At 37.2% G+C, this 21,715-nt stretch overlaps 1 protein-coding gene across 1 annotated transcript in view; it reads left to right on the forward strand.

Moving 5' to 3' along the window:
- The window catches only part of LOC115214219 (transmembrane channel-like protein 5), a 108,086-nt gene that overhangs the window by 59,426 nt on the left and 26,945 nt on the right, over positions 1-21,715 (forward strand). The window contains exons 3-7 of the mRNA XM_029783331.2: positions 4,749-4,889; positions 10,151-10,403; positions 15,715-15,793; positions 16,361-16,633; positions 19,023-19,168. Coding sequence (XP_029639191.1) covers positions 4,749-4,889; positions 10,151-10,403; positions 15,715-15,793; positions 16,361-16,633; positions 19,023-19,168 — 892 coding nt within the window. The remainder of the gene's footprint in view (positions 1-4,748; positions 4,890-10,150; positions 10,404-15,714; positions 15,794-16,360; positions 16,634-19,022; positions 19,169-21,715) is intronic.

Raw genomic sequence — 21,715 nt, forward strand, 5'->3', positions numbered from 1 at the left:
AGTCAATTATCTGGCACTTTCTATTCTCTTTACCTACTACTAAATATTCCATGTAATGTTGATTTTTGTAAGTGCTCTACCTTTACATTTGTACCAATCTTATTCAGCCATATTAATAGTTGAGTGCTGATACTTCCAAGTGCACCAATTACTAATTGTATCATATCCACTCTCTTCATTGCCCACAACCTTCTTCTTCTTCTTCTTCTTCTTCTTCTTCTTCTTCTTCTTCTTCTTCTTCTTCTTCTTCTTCTTCTTCTTCTTCTTCTTCTTCTTCTTCTTCTTCTCCTTCTTCTTCTTCTTCTTCTTCTTCTTCTTCTTCTTCTCCTTCTTCTTCTCTTCTTCTTCTTCTTCTTCTTCTCTTCTTCTTCTTCTTCAGCAACAATAACATATTGCCAAAGAATGTGTATTTTTACACATATTTGTGTTACATTCCAAGAGATAACAATCATTAATTCTCCCCAGCCTCCATTATTCAACTCTGGTTAGGTCTTTTATATACAAAAAAAAATTGTTTTGTTTTGTACTTGTTGAAATATGAAATTTATTTAGCAAGTGAGAAACGTTAACCTTCCCTCCCAAACAATAACAGATGTTATCATCAATCATCTTTAGCCTGTCTGGCCATGGTTGGATCTGCAATAGAGAATTTCAAAACTATTCATTTTTCATATCATATGATCTGATTTCACCAATTCTCTTTCACACAGTTACCCCTAGCAAAAGCACACAGCACATTCTTGCCCAACTCTCATCATCCTTTCAAGTTATACATTTATATCTACAGAGAACAGTTACCTCTTCAACATATTTCAGCTGATGATACCTTTAACTCTTTATGGGGTCGATAAATAAAGTACCAGTTTTGCACTGGGGTCGATGTAATTGACTTGACCCTTTGTCTGTCCTTGTTTGTCCCCTCTATGTTTAGCCCTTTGTGGGCAGTAAAGAAAAATAGATACCTTTAACTCTTTAGCATTTAGATTTCTTTGTCAAATCATCATTTAATATCTGTTGTCTATGCTGGCATGAGTTGGAGGTTTTGACCAGGGCTGGTAAGCTGAGGGGTTGCATCAGGCTCCAGTCTGATTTGGCATGGTTTCTGTGGCTTGATGCCCTTCCTAACACCAACCACTCTGAGAGTGTAAGCTTATTTATGTATACTTATCCATGTAATACTTATTTATTCACATTGATGTGAATTAGCCGTACCTTACCCTGTAACTTTGAGATTTCAATGATGTGTTTGTTTACTTTTAGAATAATATTGTAGTGTAAGTGTGAGAGGCCAGATCTGGCCAGTCTGAAGATAAAACAGGTAGATTATTGTGTCCAGATATGGCCGATTTAAATGATAAAGGGTTAATAACCAACCCCTCAGCTTGCATGTGTTCTGCTTCTCATGCAAGTCAACATTACTTACTCAATGGATCACACTCACCATATTTTTAGCCAGTCTCAGCAGATTTTCCTTGGTCAGTGCCTATGTTTCATCATCATACCTTTCTACACATACTTCATGAAGTCTACTTTTGAATTAAGAGGGGAACCTTTCTCAACATCGGGGGCAACAACTCTCTGAATTGCTTTCACCTTTTTGCACAGTAGCCAATTTACATTGCAACCAAGTCTTGAGCTAATAAACACAAACTAATTCCTATATCTAGCTAGATGTCTGAGCAAATTCTTTACTTCATTTCATAGGTACTTCTATTTTTGAGGATACTTGTAAAATTGATTCTCTATATTTCGTTTTTGCATTTGGTTTGCAAGATTGTTTATATGAGTTTGTGTGATGAAGCATATTCTGTTGTGTCTGGGGAGAGTAGTTTTCTTTTTGTGCCTTCTATAAGCTTATTAGAGATCTCACTGTGTTTTTTGTCATTGTTGTTGATGTTGTTTAGCTCCTGTTGAACTGTGAATGAACAGACATATGATCAAAGACATTGCAGCCTAGACTATCCCACATTTTATCTAGGACTACCTTATCTGATGTGAGCTTCTTTTTCAAGATGGTACGGTATGATTTGTGGGAGAGTTGACTACAACTTCTAGCAGATCAAACAACCATATAGCAGCTCCCTTGCGGGCTCTTTCACTGAGTATGCTATACCTGGTTCCTGTTCACTCCCTTCCTACAACTATGACACTGGAATTTCATATTCCCTCTTATTAACAAACACTTTAACTTTTGTCATGATGACCTTTAGTTCATTGGCCCATAGATAATATGTAACACCTGCAACCTTCACACATATGTACATACATATGTACATAAGTATATATATCTCATATACATACATATATCATATCCATACATCATATTGTTTATAAATAACATGCTGTATTTTCTGGCATATAAATCAATATAGTATTTAGTGTAAGTATTCAAATATTGTCACTATCTTTCCAAATCCTGTTCTATTTCACATGAAATTTTTGGTCCTCCAAAGTTGTCTTGGTATATAAGTTGACCTACCTCGTTTTGGATATAAATTTTGGCCTGAAAAATTCAACTTGTATGCCAGAAAATATGGTCATACGTATGGACATCAATACTTATTAATAGGCGTTAATGTTTCACTGTACTTTTGCATGTCTCTGGTTTCTATAACATTAAGTAATGCAAATAAAATCTCCAAGTTGAACAGCAGACGAATGCAAATCACTTTACTTGCTGTTAGAAATGAGCTTAAAAGTCCAAACCAGTAATTCATTCAGTGATTAATAGTGCTGCTCTGAATTAATTATAGAGTTTCTTCTAGCATCATTTAGCTAATTGAACCATGTCAGTGTGATACAACATGACCATAGCTACAATTCAGTGTTGATAACAAGATAAGAATTGCTATTATCTTGGCTGTATGAACACTGTATTTGTTTGCTTATCACAAAGTTCTCGCTTAGATTATACATTTTCCTTTCAAATATATTTTGATAAGGTGTAGTAAAGCATTTTAATATCTCTCTCTCTCTCTCTCACACACACACACACACACACACACACACACACATCTGGACCTGATGGTGTATTGTGCTGTTGCACAAAACACTTTTGTCTTGCAGTGCTCTGCAATCACTTCAATACCTGATGTGTGGTACATTGTGCACCTGTTCATGTAACATCAATTTGATGGAGGGATGGAGCTAGTGTTCAGCACACACATTTGATCACTATAAATAAATCATTTGTATGCAGGTTGTTCAGCAAGAAATTGCAGGTGGTCTTTCTCAGACCATGAGAGACTACTATTCATATTTCTTTATGCATCTTTTATCTTTTACTTGTTTCAGTCATTTGACTGCGGCCATGCTAGGGCACCATTTTGAAAGGTTTTAGTTGAACAAATCGACCCCAGGACTTATTTTTTTAAAAGCCTGGTACTTAATCTATTGGTACTTAAGCCATTGACTCCCAAGATGGGTAGTGTAATCACAAGCCGACTAACAGAGAAAGTAGGGGGCATGCATGACAGATTCACTGGAACAGTATAAGCAGTAATCACAACAGAAATAGATTCTCTGAAGTCCCCAGATGACTCACTAGAAATAGTTGACAGCTTTTCTTATCTAGGATCTGTAATTAGCAGAGCAGGTGGTTTCTCTGAAAGTATAGTGAGTGGTGTAAGAATGGGTTGGGAGAAGTTCAGGAAGCTACTATTGCTACTCACAAGAAAAACCTACTCCTTTAGAGAAAAATGTAGATTGTATAATGCTTGTATTACAACTGCAATGACGCATGGTAGGGAGACATAGGCCTCGAATGCAGAGGACTTGAAAAGACTGGTAAGGAAATGAAGTTAGGACACTGTTGGATGTGCAGTGTAAGAATGACAAAATGCAGGTGTGTTAAGAGTAAAATTGGTCATAAGAGAAATCAGATATTGTGTGGAAGAAAAAGGACTGCACTGGTATGGACATGTGTTGCATATGGATGAGGTCAGCTGTATAAAGATAGTGCTGAGGGAACTTGCAGAAGAAAGAGACCTATGAAACATGGAATGAATTTTTGAAGGCTGACCTTGAACCTCATGGAGGAAGTGACAAAGGACTTGGATGACTTGCAGTATGTGGTTCTTGAGAAACTTGCTCATCTCTGCAAAATAGATTCTGGAAGCATATTCAAATTACATCATAGCTCACTTCGACTTGTCAATCATTTGACGCTTAAATTGATCCTAGAAATTTTTCAGCCACTCCTGTCCCCTACAAAAATTAGTTTTGTACTTAATTAAAAGGATTCATCAATATATTGATTTAATCTTCATAATTCAAGCTAATCCTTGCCTGAATCACAGGAATAAATAAGGATTGTTCTTAGACATGATTAGTGTTAGTAACATGTAACACACTGCTGAGAATTTTATTGTTTGACTAGTACCCACCTCAAGGTCAAAGACATAAGTCTGTGTTGGTAACAAACGACATACTGTTGACTTCTTGAATGTTTGACGAATATCCTATTGACAAAGATTTAAATCAGTGTTGGAACAAATATTGTACAGCTGATTCCTGGAGTTTTGGGCCATTACTCTATGAACACAGACATAAGTTAGTTTTGTAACAGATTACATACAGTTGATTGTGTGAATATTTGACCAGCACTCTAATTTCCAAAACTAATCTACGCTTTATTTATTTAAGCTGAAAGAAACATTGAATTAGATCTTATTTGTTAAGTATTCTTTTAATTAATCAATTACTTTAATCAATTAACAATGGTATTTATGTTGTTTTTTATCTGCTAGACAATGGTGCCTACTTAAATGAGATGAACCAGGGGGAGAGCGGCTATGAGCTTAATGATGTTGGATCATCCCAGTTTTCACCCTCACCGTCAGACAGTTTCACAGAACAGTTGATCCAGAACCTTCCCAGCAACAGACTCAGTAAGGAGACATTGATTTCGTTTTTATTGTTCTTATTTATTTACAGATGTATCTACATACACACACACACACACTCTCTCCCTCTCTCTCTCTCTCTCTCTCTTCACACACACACACACACACATCCACACACATCCACACACACATCCACACACACCTTTAATGCATACAGCTAAGTTCAAATGTATACATACATACAACACTTATGCACAGTTTCAAATGTGTGCACATACAGCTTCACATACACACCCAAAGCTTTACATGTGTACACAGACACACACACACACACACACACACAAATATGCAGACACACATACACACACACACACACACACATAAATTTTCACAAATATGCTGACACACATACACACACACACACATAAATTTTCACATGTACACAGAACTTTACATGTACACATTCACATACACACATGATGTTCAGCTTCACATGCATATACACACATATACAAGTGCATGTGTGTGCAAGCACAGACACAAAGACATACACACATACAAATTTTTCCATAGTCACATTCTCACAACTACACATGCATATGCAGACACACACATCCACAGCTTCACAAGCATGCAACACACACACATTCAGGTATGGGTGCACACATTCATGTTCACTTTCAAAAGCACATATATACAAAGAGAAACACTCAGAAGTTATTATTACTTGGAATCCAAAGACCAAGTCTTCGCTAAGACCATGCCACTAATGATAAAAATGATGACACAATTTTAAAACTGGGGTTTGATTATTATTGTTGCTGTTGTTTAGTCTCAGATTAAAACTGATCAAGCAGGCCTGTGGTCACTAATGCAGTTTAACATTCACCATCTCATTTTATGTTCAGACACTGTGTACCTAGGACTACATTATTAAATGTCTCCAGTTCAATAATATAGTAGGTGTTATTAAAGATTTGATTGGTTTTTCTAGCAGGTCAAGTGGCTGCTTATAGCTTCCCTTGTTAACCTGCAAATGGCTTATTATTGCAATAGTACTGTGGAGTAAAAATAAATTGTTCTGAGTTAAAACCTCTACACGGTGGCTTAACCTACAAGAAATAGTGGTCGTGTGTGTGTGTTTGTGTATTCTCTTATTTGTTTCAGTTATTTAACTGTGGCCATGCTGGAGCACTGCCTTTTAGTAAAAGGAATTGACCCCAGGACTTATTCTTTGTAAGCCTGATACTTTTTTTATCAGTCTCTTTTGCTGAGCTGCTAAGTTACAGGGAAGTAAACACACCAATATTGGTTGTCAAGTGGTTGTGTGGTAAGTAGCTTGCTTACCAACCACATGGTTCCGGGTTCAGGGTCACTGTGTGGCACCCTGGGCAAGTGTCTTCTACTATAACCTCGGGCTGACCAAAGCCTTGTGAGTAGATTTGGTAGACGGAAACTGAAAGAAGCTCGTCGTATATATGTGTAAGTATATATATATATATATATATATATATATATATATATACTTTATTTAAAAGCAGCAGAAATTCAACAAAACCTGATACTCAGAGTTTCACATTCCTGTTTGTCAGACAGTTTTGTTAAAATATATATATATATATATAATATATATAATGTGTGTGCATGTGTTTGTGCATTTGTGCTTGTCCTCCAACATCGCTTGACAACTGATGGTGGTGTGTTTACGTCCCCGTAACTTAGCGGTTCAGCAAAAAGAGACCGTTAGAATAAGTACTAAGCTTACAAAGAATAAGTCCTGGGGTTGATTTTCTCGACTAAAAAGGCAGTGCTCCAGCATGGCTGCAGTCAAATGACTGAACAAGTAAAAGAATAAAAGAATATATATATATATATATATATATATATATATATATATATATATATACAAATAAGAAAATGGAGGAACAGATTCATTTCAATCATCGACTTACAGATATTACCAATTCATATTATTTATTAACTACATAAATAGGAACATCCAAATCCAACAAAACAAAACAATATACATCAATATGTAAGATAATAATACCATAAGAATAATACACATAAAATGGATCTTACAGCTGTTTCAGCCTGTAGATAAAGGTTTTGTATTCACAAAGCCAAAGCCTAGTGGACAGCTCATCAGACTTTATACAACGACAAAAAATTTAAACTTTCCGTGTCGCAGACGTGAGGAAACACTCAGAAATCGAGATTTAAGTCTTAACATATAAAACCATTATTGAAGATGGGTTGTTTCCTCTGAAACAGAGGATAAAATAACTCTTATAGCCCTGCAAAGCCTAACCAGCAAACAGGGTGATCCAGTTTTCTAGTTGGTAGTGCTTCAAGTGGACACATTTAGAGAAAACCTCTTTATAACTATTATAATGCGCCATGTTTAGTATATAGTCCTTAAAAATTTTGGCTCTTTCCAAGATCCAGATTTTGCAACAGCCACTCCAATTAATATATGGGCCTGGATGATCTATTATTTTCCACTTGATATCACATGGGGTCCCTTGATCTTTGAGGTGCTACACATGAAGGATGACTGATGGTTGCAGAAGTGACGTTTGAAAGATGTACTGGTTGATCTGATATATTTACAAATTTGGGATGCGGCTATATTCCTGGTATATCTCTGATATATATATATATATATATATATATACACACGATGGGCTTCCTTTCAATTTCCATCTACCAAATCCACTCACAAGGCTTTGGTTGGCCTGAGGCTATACTAGAAGACACATGCCTAAGTGCCCAAGGTAATGCACAGTGGGACTGAACCTGGAACCATGTGGTTGGGAAGCAAGCTTTTTACCATACAGCCATGCCTGCACCTGTGTGTGTTTATATATATATATATATATATATATATATATATATATATTATATATATATATATATATATATACATGTGCGTGTGTGTGTGTAAGCAGGGTATTTGGGCTAAATTTGACAGTTTGCATAAAAGGAGAAGAAAACACAATATCCCACCCAAAAATGAAAGCCTTTTATAAAATCAAAAAAATCAACAAGATTATAGTTGGGAGATAACAGTTTACTCAAAGTAGTTGCCCTTACCTTCCACTATGGCCTCAAGGTGCCACAGAAACCTGGCATGTGTTCCTGAGAAAATCTATGAATACCTCCTTGATCTTGGTCACTAGCTTGGTCTTGGTGTCTTTCTCAGCTATGCCTCATAGATAGTAATCCATAGGATTACAATCAGAGGAATTAGGAGGCCAAAAATTAAGACTGGTAAAGTTGTAGAAATTCTCCAACAACCACTTCTGACTGTTTCTAGGAGCCAAATGTCAGGAAGCCAAATGTCAGGAAGCCAAATGTCAAGGAGCCAAATGTCAAGGAGCCAAATCCTGTTGCTATGCATATGGCCTTCTAGCAGCAACCCTCTCCAGCCAAGGTTTGATCACAGTCTCCAGATGCTTCACAGCCATCTGATTTGCCATCTGTCTATGCTTCACATAGCCATCTGAATAGCCATCTGCCTAAGGTATTGTTCTGTATTTACTGGATGAATTCCCATGTGCAGACACAGTCAGAGTGGCTGCTGTATCCCTTCATGCAGGCCACAGCTTCAGTCACCATAGCAGCTGTCCATATCACATCTTACAGCATTTCAAAGAGCATTGAACATTAGTAATGTTGTTGACATTTTGATACCTGGTGCAGGTAACTCATGATACAGGTAACTCTTTTCCAATATTCAGATGGCTTCCCATCCTCCATGACAGCTAGCTTTTTCTCAACTACAACTTTAATTTTTATGCTCTCCAATGCCATGGACTTTTCACCAATACATCAAGCTATTCCTGGAAAAAAAAACCCACAAAAAAACTATCAAAATTTGCCTGAAAATCCTGTATACACACCCATACATACTAACACACACACACACACATGTTTATAGATTCATGCATACATGTGCAGATTTGTAAATGCATACATGTGAGTATAGATGTATATACATACATGCATACATTATACATGTGTATGTGTGTGTCTGTATGTGTTGAAAATAATCAACTTGGAGGGATTGAAGCGTTTATCATTTAAAGTGGCCACATGCAGCCCAAATATTCTATCTGTTGTATGTTCAAACCAGCCACATCCAGCTTCTCACACCTACCCAAAATTGTCATTCTAAAAATAAAGTCAAAATAGTTGAAATATCAAGACTGCAAGATAATGCATGATTAATTTAAAACAATGTGAATAAATTAGCATTACATTTGACAAAATAATCTAGATGCTAAATGGTTAATAAACTAACTTTCATTATATTTAAATTGCTGTTTGGAATATAAATTAACAAAAGACTCTGACATAAAAATTATGATAGATGGTTTTAACCCTTTTCCTGATCTGTGTATCACATATAATACATAGGACATATTACCCTGGTATCCATGCATCATTTGATACACACGTTTCACTGCCATATAATAACATTGATTCAACAGTTACAATGAACAGCTTGGTTTTGATTTGCCTGGGCAATTTGGAGTTCCAGATTTTTAGTTTGTGACAGGCTATTCATGCCTTCCTGATCTTGATGTCTGCTTCTGAATTGCTCACCCAAGAAATTATCAAATGGGCTAAATGGAAGATATACAAGAATGCTATGAATGGCCCTAAATGTGAAATGGCAGCAACTCATAACAAATGAATGCCTTTATGGAAACCTGCCAAAAGTTAGCAAGAAGATTGGGCAAAGACAGCTGCAACTATCTGGTCACTATGTGTGCCACCCTGAAGTGGAAGCATCCAAATTAGTTTTGTGGAACCCACTTCATGGTGATGTAAGAAGAAGAAAATGTTGTCACACTTAAGACAACTTGATTGCAGACACTGGCCTGGTATGTGTCCAGGTCCTTGAAGTAGTGATGATGGACTGAGAAATGAGGCAGCCAGACTATATTGCTGCTGCACAGGTTGGAACCAGGCCATAATAATAATAAATATGATGTACATTCCCAATTTCATTCAGTTACCAGAGTAACTTGGGGACTTATGAAAGAAAAGCTTTATATTTCTCAGAACATCTTAAATAAGGCCTAACTACAAGTCTGAAAACAAGCTTGGATGTTTAGGACAAAATTATGCAAATAATTTGGACAGTCAAAGGGTTAATTTAAATTTGAATATTTCAAAATGAGTTGTTTGTATTGTGGGAACAAGTTAGTCCTTGATGGTTTGGTATTAAAAGAGTTAAACTCATATTCATAATGTCTTTGCAGCTTTGTCTACTAATTAAAAAAAATTTTTTCTAGTGACTGAACTTACAAAAGCAAAAGAGGGAACACTAAGATCCAGATCAACAGGTAGCACTATGAGAAAACGAAAAACTTTCCGATCAAAATCTTTGATGTATAAAACTGTGAGGATGCGACAAAAAGCAACCAGTGAGGACATTCTGCAGAAGTTAGAATCTGATGAACTAATAGACGATGGATACCTAACAAGTGATGGCAAAGAAGCATTAAACGCCATGCCAGTGAATCTAAGCAATAAGCGAGAAGTCATGTAAGATTGAGAACATTTTTTATTAATATGTTATTGGGATGAAGTGGTGAGAAAGGATCTTCAGACATTGAACCCCACAGAGGGGTTGACAGGGGACCAAGGTTTCTGAGTTTGCTGTGCTTGAGAAGACACATCAAGCTAAGTAAATTCGAGGTTGTCCTTACATACAGGCATGTCCTTTGCATCCTTCTTCAGCTGAGCATTTCTAATCTTGTGGGCCTGCGGGTGCTGGTGTCACATAAAAAGTGCCCATACTGGTGCCATGTAAATGCACCCATGCAGGTGCTGCATAAGAGCAGTCAGTACATTCTGTTAAGTGGTTGGGGTTAGGAAGGTCATCCAGCCATAGAAAGCATACCAAAACAGACATGGAACCTGGGCAGCTTTTCAGCTGGCCAGCTCCTTTTAAACTATCCAACCCATGCCAGCATGGAAAACAGATGTTAAACGATGATGATGATGATAATTTTATTAATACATATGTATGAGTGAACAAAAAGATGTAGCACTCAACCTGAGGATCAGTATGTATATATGTGTGTGTGTGTGTACATTAATTTTTACCAACCACCTGCTTGGAAGCAAGGCTGTGAAGGAAAGCGCCATGTTTTAGAAATATTACATTTCTAAATCTCTTACAGAGATTTATAGAGTAGCAGCACGATAAAGTGGTGGTATGTTGTTCATCATCCTTTGAATCTTAAGAAGGTCTTGCAGATTTTTATTGTCCAAGATATTGTGATCATTTGTGCTGTATGAAGTAAGGGGTGACCTTCTCTCTCCAAAACAACAAGTTCAATTACACTTTGCTCTATGTGGGTTGGTACATCTGTATGTATAGCTGGATGCATGTATGTAAGCCCACATGTATCCATCCATCCATCCATCCATCTATATATATCTGTCTCACTCTCTCTCTCTCTGTTCCGATAACCACTTGCTTTTCCAACACTCCCCCCTCCTCCATCACCCTACCCCATATAAACTAGTGCACACACTCAGATTCTGCTACTTCATTTTAATAACTTCTCCAAAAGAATACAAATCCAGAAGATGCTCTTCTCTAATTTTGCGGTACGCCTGCCCTCCAACTGCCACCACCTGTACTGGAAGTCACTATCCTCTGTCATTTTTTGGTCATCTCCCATGAACACTTCTAAAGGCTTAATGCCGTCTCGCCCCTACTTGGGGTTTATCTCCTATGTAAGGTAGTGATCATATAGCACATAAAAATGATGGTGTAGTGTATGCAGGCTGAAGGCTATTGTTTGTTTATGAATTCTGCCAAATGCGAGCTTTCTTTTCAGGTACATGACACTGCTGTCCCCCATCCCAGGGCCTCATGGGCCCACACCTCCCACAACCTCAGGGTTGGCACACTCAACGTGGGCACTCTGAAAGGTAGATCTGGTGAGATTATTGAGATGCTTGAACAGAGACATGTAGAGTTGTGCTGCATCCAAGAAGTAAGGTGGAGAAGAGGTTCCGTTAGGTTCCTCACAGGCAAAGAACATTGGTACAAGATTTTCTGGGCAGGGAACACTGATGAGGTCAGAGACATGGGTATACTTCTTGCAGAGAAATGGGTTGATAAAGTAATCAAGGTAGTCAGGGTCTGTGATAGAATATTTAAGATTAGATTAGTGCTACATCATGGGCTAGCAACCACTGTCCCGGCCTATACCTCGGGCTACCTGATGGACAGAAAGACAGATTTTATGACACTCTCTTGCAGACTACCTTGTTGATGAATAACAGGGACCTTCTCTTTGTGGCTGGTGACTTCAATAGATATGTTGGACAACATGCAGGTGGTTTCCATGGCATACATGGAGGCTATGGTTTTGGTTCCTGCAGTGAGGAGGGAACCAGGCTGCTGGAGTTCTGCAATGCAAATGATCTCATGGTTTGCAATACTAACTTCAGGAAACCTACCAGTCACCTAGTCACCTACCGATCAGGCTGACATACTAGGCAAATTGACTACATCCTCACCAGAAAAAGGGGAAGATGGCTGCTTATAAATGCCAAAACCTTCTCAGGCGAACAATGTACCCCACAACATAGACTAGTAGTTAGCAACTTCAGGATCAGGGCTAAATGGATGCTCAGAAGACCACCAGCATGGAGGAGAAGGATCTGGAAACTTAAACATCCTGCGAATGGACAGAGATTTAGAGACGTATTACTTGAAGCTTTTGACGAAATAGAGGGAGATATAGCATCACATGATGTGGAAGACAACTGAAAGTTTCTACAGGGCAACCTGTTGAGGGCCACTGACCAGATCTGTGGCTGATGCAAAATCCCCTCTCGACCCAAGGTAATGTGACGGTGGAACAATGTTGTTGACAGGACCATTAGGGAAAAGAAACAGGCTTGGAAGGATTGGAAGAACGGTGGTAGCAGGGAATTGTATCAGACTGCCAGAAGGGAATCTAAGAGACAGGTTTATTTAGCCAGAGGGAAGCAGATAAAAAAAAATGTGCCAATGTTCTGTGCTGTGAGGACCAAAGACTGGAGTCGTTTCATGTTGCAAGACAGTATGTGAGAGAGAATTGTAATGTGGTAGGAGAGAAATGTGTTCACATGGATGATGGTTCACTTGCATTAGAGACTGCAAAGAGAGAGGTTTGGAGATGCCACTATGAAAGGTTGCTAAATAAAGAGAATGAATGGGAGAAATAGAGTCTGCTGAATGCCGACCCAACAGAGGAACCAGCTATCCAAATTGACAGTACCTTGCTAGACAAAGCAATTAAGGGTATGAAGATGGGGAAAGCCCCCAAGCCATCAGGAATCACCGCAGAGATGCTCAAAATATCTGGCGGTGTCGGCTATAACCTAGTCACCTGTATAGTTAACCAAGTGATACATGAAGGAGTCATACCCAATGACTGGTGTAGCAGCACCATAATCAACTGCTACAAAGGTAAAGGTGACGCTTCAGATACAAATAATTACAGAGATATCAAGTTGTTGGATCAGGTAATGAAGGTCACAGAGAGGGTCATAGCCCAACTAATTAGGGAGAGAGTCAGTTTAGATGAGATGCAGTTTGGTTTCATGCCAGGGAAAAGCACCACTGATGCTATATTTCTCGTAAGACTGCTGCAGGAGAGATACCTAGCCAAAGATAAACCTCTGTACTGGCTTTCGCTGACATGGAGAAAGCCTTTGGCAGGGTCCCCTGATCCCTTATCTGGTGGTCAATGAGGAAACTAGGGATGGATGAATAGTTAGTGAGAGCTCTGCAAGCCATGTACAAGGATGCTGTCAGTAAGCTGAGGGTTGGCAATGAGTACTGTGATGAATTCTGGGTAGGAGTCCACCAAGGATCAGTCCTTGGCCCCCTCTTATTCATCATAGTCCTCCAGGTAATAACAGAGGAATTCAAGACAGGATGCCTCTTGGAGCTCCACTATTCTGAACTAGAGGAAATGTTTCAGGTGTGGAAGCAGGGTTTAGAATTGAAGGGCCTTAGAGTCAACCTAGCTAAAACCAAAGTTCTAATAAGTAGGAAGGCAGACAAACCATAAATCCCTTCAGGTAGATGGCTCTGCTTGATCTGTAGAAAAGGCATAGGTAGAAACTCCATAAGATGTACCCAGTGTAAGCTATGGACACATAAGAGGTGCAGCAATATCAAAAGAAGTCTTACTGGGAAGATAGTTTTTGTCTATGGCAAATGCTCAGGTGCTATAAACACTGAAAATGTGCAGAGAACAGCTTCTGTCACATTCCAGGGAGAAAAACTACGAGTAGTTGATAGCTTCCATTACCTAGGTGACCAAGTCAGTAGCGGGGGTGGGTGCACTGAAAGTGTAGCTGCTAGAATAAGAATAGCCTGGGCAAAGTTCAGAGAGCTCCTACCTCTGCTAGTGACAAAGGGCCTCTTGCTCAGAGTAAATGATAGACTGTATGACGCATATGTACGAACAGCCATGCTACATGGCAGTGAAACATGGATCATGACTGCTGAGGACATGTGTAAGCTTGCAAGAAATGAAGCCAGTATGCTCCACTGGCTGTGTATAATGTTAGTGTGCATACATGACAGTGTAAGTGCCCTGAGAGAAAAGTTGGATTTAAGAAGTATCAGAAGAGAGATGACTGCGCTGGTATGGTCATGTGTTGCGAATGAATGAGGACAGCTGTGTAAAAATGTGTCACACCCTAGCAGTTGAGGGAACCTGTGGAAGAGGTAGACCCAGGAAAACCTGGGATGTGGTGGTGAAGCACAACCTTTAAACATTGGGCCTTACTGGGCAATGACTAGTGACTGAGACCTTTGGAGATATGCTCTGCTTGAGAAGACCTGACAAGCCAAATGAGACCATAACCCGTGGCCTATGTCAGTGGTTGTAAGCAGCCCACTTATGACTACCCCTCATTCATTGAACAGTAAACTTTGCTTGTGAAGACCTGTTGGGGCAAGTGAAATCAAAATCAAAATCACTGACATGGCCGATGACAGTGGGCTTCCATTTAGTTTCTGTGTACCCACTATTGCTCACAAGGCTTGAATCCACCTGAGTCTATAATATAACTCACTTTCCCAAGTCGCATTGTAGAAAGAACCCAGTTCTTATGATTATGAGCTAATTTTTTTTATTTTTTTTACTTCTATGTTACATCTGCATAAAGCAATATATCTACCCCAACACGTTTTGCCCAACATTCTAGTGATTCTATGAGGAACTGTAAGGATATAATAATAATAATGAAATTATTGTATACAGTGCTCAGGTGCACCACAACTTGTCAAAAAGTGCACATAAAGCATATGCAGTAATGTACAAATGTCTGGAAAGTGAACAGTGTATGAGTCAGATACATGCTTGCGTGTGTATGGAGGGAAGAAAATCAGGTGTAGTGTTGGCGAATCTCAGGAAGCATGAAAGTTTTGAAGGATGCAGTGCTCCGACAATTAACAACTGATGCCAACAGTCTGTTCTATGCTTCAGCAACTCTTAGCGTGAAAAAATGTTTCCGAAAGTCATGGGAGCTGTGTTGTTTTCTGACTTTGTAAACATGACCACGGGTGTTAGACAGGTAGAGTTTGAAAAGATGCTCAGAGTTATTGTTTGTAAGATGGTTATATATAAAGGGATGTAGCAGAAAGGGAACCAAGAACATAAAAGGATGGAGTGTTAAATGTCATACCAAATTCTGTTTGCCGCTATACTGAATCCTCTGATAGATTTCCTTATTGAAGCTTAATAATAAATTTTTTCTCTTTCTCTTCTATTTCTGCTCGGTACATCATTGCAACTATTACATTAAACAACTTTGCTATTTACTACCAAAGACAAAGTTTAACTGACACGATAAGGTCAAAAGAAAAGACATTGTCTGCTGATGTATGGCTTCGCTCAAATGTACAAGGGGTAAGTTATTTTCTGATGATAAATATCACAGTTAAGCTTTCTATGATGTATCACCTTTAAGTATGGTACGCAGATTGTTATTTTAAACTAATGCTATTTTTGTTGCACAAAGTGAATACATATAATTGTATGTTTTTATACGGTACTATTAGTTTTATGTGGTGAAAACATACCAGACAGTATTTTTTAACACGTCTGGTGTCTCAGTGGAGTCTTCATGCACTGCCCACATAACACAACAACGCATGGTATGTGGGCAGTGTGTGAAGATTGTGCTGAGACACCAGACATGTTAAAAAATACTGTCTGGCATACTTTTATCACATGAAACTAATAATAGCACATAAAACATACATTATATTTGTTAAACAATATTTGTCTCTCACCAGATGGAGCACATTGTTTGTTGATCTTAGCATCATCGAACAGTACACTGTATATATACATATAAACTATATATTGCTCTGTATCTATGTATTAGTTTCTTTGTATATATCTATGTATCTCTCTTTATTCTACCCCATCATTTTTCCCCTAATTTATTTTCCATTTATCTCTGTATTTCAGTCATGGAGTCGGTTCAAGAGACGTCTCAGGAACATGTCCTACTACATAGGTCTATGGCAATCAGCCATAAAGAAAATTGAGGGACTCTTTGGAAGCAGTGTCACCTCTTACTTCCTGTTTCTCAAGTGGCTGTTCCTCTTGAATATTTTTACCTTCTTTTTAATGTTCTGTTTCCAAGTTCTTCCACAGTTGCTCTACCGATTTCTACAAATGACACCCAGTGGATACAAAAACAACAGTGAATTTGAAGCCGTAAACATATTTAATGGCAAGGTGAGATAGATATGTGTGTGTGTGTGTGCATGTTTGTGTACACATGTATTTTCAATAGTGTATGTATCCCTATAAATATCTGTGTGTGTGTGTGTGTTTGTACATATCAAGTGGCTAGCAGAAAACTTGTATATATATATATATATATATCTGTATATATATATATATATATATATATATAAATTATATTAGAGATAAAACCACTATTAGGCAAATCAAACAGTGAAAAACATAAACCAAAACATAAAAATAAATATAATTAATATAATATACAAAATATATAAAATATAAAATTTTAATTAAATTATTTAAATTTAAAATTTTTTATATTATAAATTTTATATAAAATTTAAAAATAAAAGAATTAAAAAATTTGTAAATATAAATTAAAAATTTAAAATTTAAATTTATGTTTTATATATTTTGTATATTATATTAATTATATTTATTTTTATGTTTTGGTTTATGTTTTTCACTGTTTGATTTGCCTAATAATGGTTTTATCTCTAATATAATTTATATATATACTGTGAAATTTGATTTAATCCTAAATCTAATTTTTCCCTGTAAGTTTGGATTTACTCCCTAATATTATTGTATATATATATATATATATATATTATATATATATATATATATATATTATATATATATATATATATATATAAATTATATTAGAGATAAAACCACTATTAGGCAATCAAACAGTGAAAAACATAAACCAAAACATAAAAATAAATATAATTAATATAATATACAAAATATATAAAATATAAAATTTTAATTAAATTATTTAAATTTAAAATTTTTATATTATAAATTTTATATAAAATTTAAAAATAAAAGAATTAAAAAATTTGTAAATATAAATTAAAAATTTAAAATTTAAATTTATGTTTTATATATTTTGTATATTATATTAATTATATTTATTTTTATGTTTTGGTTTATGTTTTTCACTGTTTGATTTGCCTAATAATGGTTTTATCTCTAATATAATTTATATATATACTGTGAAATTTGATTTAATCCTAAATCTAATTTTTCCCTGTAAGTTTGGATTTACTCCCTAATATTATTGTATATATATATATATATATATATATATATATATATATATATATATATTATATAGCAGTTTTCTGCTAGCCACTTGATATGTACACGTACACACATATTTATAGGGATACACACACTATTGAAAATATATGTGTACACAAACATGTACAAACACACACATGCACATGTGCATGCATATATATATATATATGCATATATACATATAGAAAAATGGAACCCAGTATTTCAAAACCAACTTCAAATCTTGTATTAAGAAAGCCATCCAGCCATAAAAACCATACCAAAACAGACACAGTAGCCTGGAGTAGTTGTCTACCTGGCTGGCCCCTGTCAAACTGTGCAACCCATGCCAGCATGGAAAACAGATGTTAAATGATGGTGATGATAATGTTACATATGCACACACACACACACACACACACGTATATATATATATATTTCACAGACAAGAAAGTAAATTTTGAATGCAGTATATCTGTGAAAACAGCTGAGAAAGATTAGGTATTTACACTTAAAAGTTGCCAAGCGGCAGCTACGGGGAGTGGAACTGTACTCCTGAGATATTGGCTTGAGTGCTCTAAACCATTAAGCTAAATGACCTAACAACAATTACTCTCAGTTTTAATACTCAATAATAGCTTTATGAATGTGAGAAACACATACATACATACGTATATGTGTGTGTGTGTATATATATATATACTCTTGTTTCAGTCATGGTGGAGCACCGCCTTTAGTCGAGCAAATTGACCCCAGGACTTATTCTTTGTAAGCCTAATACCTATTCTATCAGTCTCTTTTGCCGAACCGCTAAGTTACAGGGACGTAAACACACCAGCATCGGTTGTCAAGCAATGTTGGGGGGACAAACACAGACACACAAACATCATCATCATCGTTTAGCGTCCGTTTTCCATGCTAGCATGGGTTGGACGGTTCTACTGGGGTCTGTGAAGCCAGAAGGCTTCATCAGGCCCATACATATATATATACACACACACACACACACACACACACACACACACATATATATATATATATATATATAATATATATATATATATATATACATACATACGACGGGCTTCTTTTAGTTTCCGTCTACCAAATCCACTCACAAGGCTTTCGTCGGCCCGAGGCTATAGCAGAAGACACTTGCCCAAGGTGCCATGCAGTGGGACTGAACCTGGAACCATGTGGTTCATAAGCAAGCTACTTACCACACAGCCACTCCTGTGCCTAGTGCATCTTTATATCCCTCTCTCTCAAATTCTCTCCCTCACTTTCTGTCTATGTTTCTATTACACAGGGCTGGATGGCTGATACAGAGTTGTTCTATGGTTTCTACACTAATGAGACTATTTTCATTTCTGATGCAACATACTTGATGCCGTATGCCTACTTCTACAGTGCCATCGTGAATTATTTATTCATCTTATGCGCAATGTTTTACAGGTGACAAATCTTTTTTGATTTTATTTTCTGTTTATTCTCTGTCAAGAGTATATTTTACCTTTCATATAGTGTGTATATGTGTTTCTCTCTTTCTCTGTGTATGCATGGATCTCTTTCTCTATGTATCTCTTTCTTTGTCTCTTACTTTTCCCCTTTTTGTGTCTGTTATCTTTGTCTACATTTTTTCCACCTTTATTTTTTCCTCTCAAATTATTAGAAATTATTAATATTATGGAGATGTACTTGCATAGCAATTGACCTGATCTGAGAGCGTTTACTGAAAAGAAAACAATTGCAGCATGGATAAGCTATTTAAAAAACACAAAAACCGTTAATATTAATTAAAGATAAAAGAGATCATTGTTTGTTCTGGTTCTTTGCTTTTTATGTTCAAATCTTGCCTGGATCATCTTTACTTTAATGATCCTGTGAAGATGAAAGGCAAAATACCAGTGAAGAACTGAGTTCAATTTTATCACTAACCTCTCCACCTGAGTATTTAGCCTTCACCACCATCACCACCACTACTACTACTACATTTAGTTGTAGCTCAGCCCTAATTTAGCTGTTATATAATTAAAGGCATTCCAGCCATAACCACCCAGTTTTATTTTTAGATATAATGTATTTAGGGCAATGTTAACCAATGCATCCTGTCTAGTTTAAGATGGTGTGATTTGAAAGAGATGTAACTGCTATTTTTAGCAGGTTCAGTAGCCACTTAAAGCCATTCTTCTTTGGCATAGAAGAGCATAGAACAAAATGCTTTGTGTTACCTTCCCACATCGCCTTCCCTTCTTCTACAGAGAAGGTGATGATATCAGTTTTTTTGGGATGCAAAAAACATTGTGTTTGACTATCTTCAAAAGAGCCACACCATCAATGGTGAGTACCATGCCAACCTGCTGAGGCATTTAGAAAAGGATATTAAGACCAAAAACCCAAGAAAACTAATGAAAGGGATCTTGTTTCATCAGAACAATGCTCCAGCACATAAGTTCTTGATTTCAGTGGCTGCTCTGCTTGACTGTGACCTTCAACTAGTTGGTCAGCCTCCCTATTCTCCTGATATGATCTCATCTGGCTATCATCTGTTCCCTAACATAAAAAGAAAACACTTGGTTGGGAACCAGTATCACAATGATGATGACATCATATCTGGTGTTGATGACTTTTTTGACCACTAGAAATGCCTACACATGAAACTAACATGCATGTGGCTGAGCACTTTACAAACATGCGTACCCATAACATAGTTCTGAGAGAGGTTCAGCCTGACTGGCCCTTTGAAATACAGCTACAACTCATTTTTGCTAGTTCAGTGAACTGGAGCAATGGAAAATAAAGTGTCTTGCTCAAGGACACAATGCACTGCCTGGAATCAAATTCACAACCTTATGATTGTGAGCTGAATACCCTAACCACTTAGCCACGTGCCTTCCACAAATCAACATCTGCAAGAAAGACACGAGCAGAAAGAGAATTCCAAAGGGCTGATGTTCTAGAAAGGAAAGATGTAGGATAGGGATTAGTGCAGAGCCTGGGGTTGGGGTGGACACAACAAGGATGATGAGAGAGGGAGAGACAAGTGGGATGAAATACCCTGGTGGAGATGACATGATCTCTGCTAGCTCCAAGAAGTAGAGGTCACTATAGTAGTGGTAGAAAAGGCAGAGAGAAGAGACAGCGTGCCTGTGGGCCAGAGGCTGGAGTTCATCTAGAGAAACATATTAGGATTGATTCTATTGATTTTCTTTCTCTCCCCACTTCTCTCCTCCCTTCTTCTTACCTCTCCCCACCTATCTCTCACCCTCCCTATCTAAATTCAGTAACTGTTGTTTGTTTTTTTTAATGGTTCAGTGAAGAAGGAACAGTTCCCATGACTCCCGAGATTGCTAGAACTAATATGGTTGCTCTGTAAATTGATGTCTGCTGTAAAAAAGTTTTAAAAAATCAGAAACATGTGCTATGAAAGGAAAGAATCCAAAGAGTTCATGTCCTGGGAAAAGATGTTAGTGCAGAAATTTGTGTGTGTGTGGTGGGGTGTTATGAGATGAGTTGGGGCAGCTGTTTATACAAAGATGGTTTGACATAGCTGACAGAACATTCAGCCTGTTTTTGCAGCACTACTTTTTGGTGTTGGAAGCAATCACACAAACATACATGCACATATGCACAGGCATGCACAAAAATATACACATACAGATAGAAAGAGTGAGAGAAAGAGGGAGAAATACATGATAGTTGCTAGAAAGACCTGAGCAAAAAGGGAATTCCAAAAGACTAATGTTCTAGGAAGGAAAGCGTATGGATAGTGATTAGTGCAGAACCTGGGGTTGGCATGAGCACAACAAGGATGATGAGAGGTAGAGAGGCAAGTGAGAGGAAATACCCAAGTGAGTGAATTTGGTAGACAGAAACTGAACATGATTGACACAAGCATTTTCCCTTTCCTCTAGTGCGACTCGTGTATAGGCACTGCGGAACTACAGCACCCTTTATTTCCACTCAATATTATTAATAACATTCAATATAATGAGTCCTTTT

The sequence above is a fragment of the Octopus sinensis genome, linkage group LG7 (assembly GCF_006345805.1).
Source record: "Octopus sinensis linkage group LG7, ASM634580v1, whole genome shotgun sequence".
NCBI classification, from domain to species: domain Eukaryota; kingdom Metazoa; phylum Mollusca; class Cephalopoda; order Octopoda; family Octopodidae; genus Octopus; species Octopus sinensis.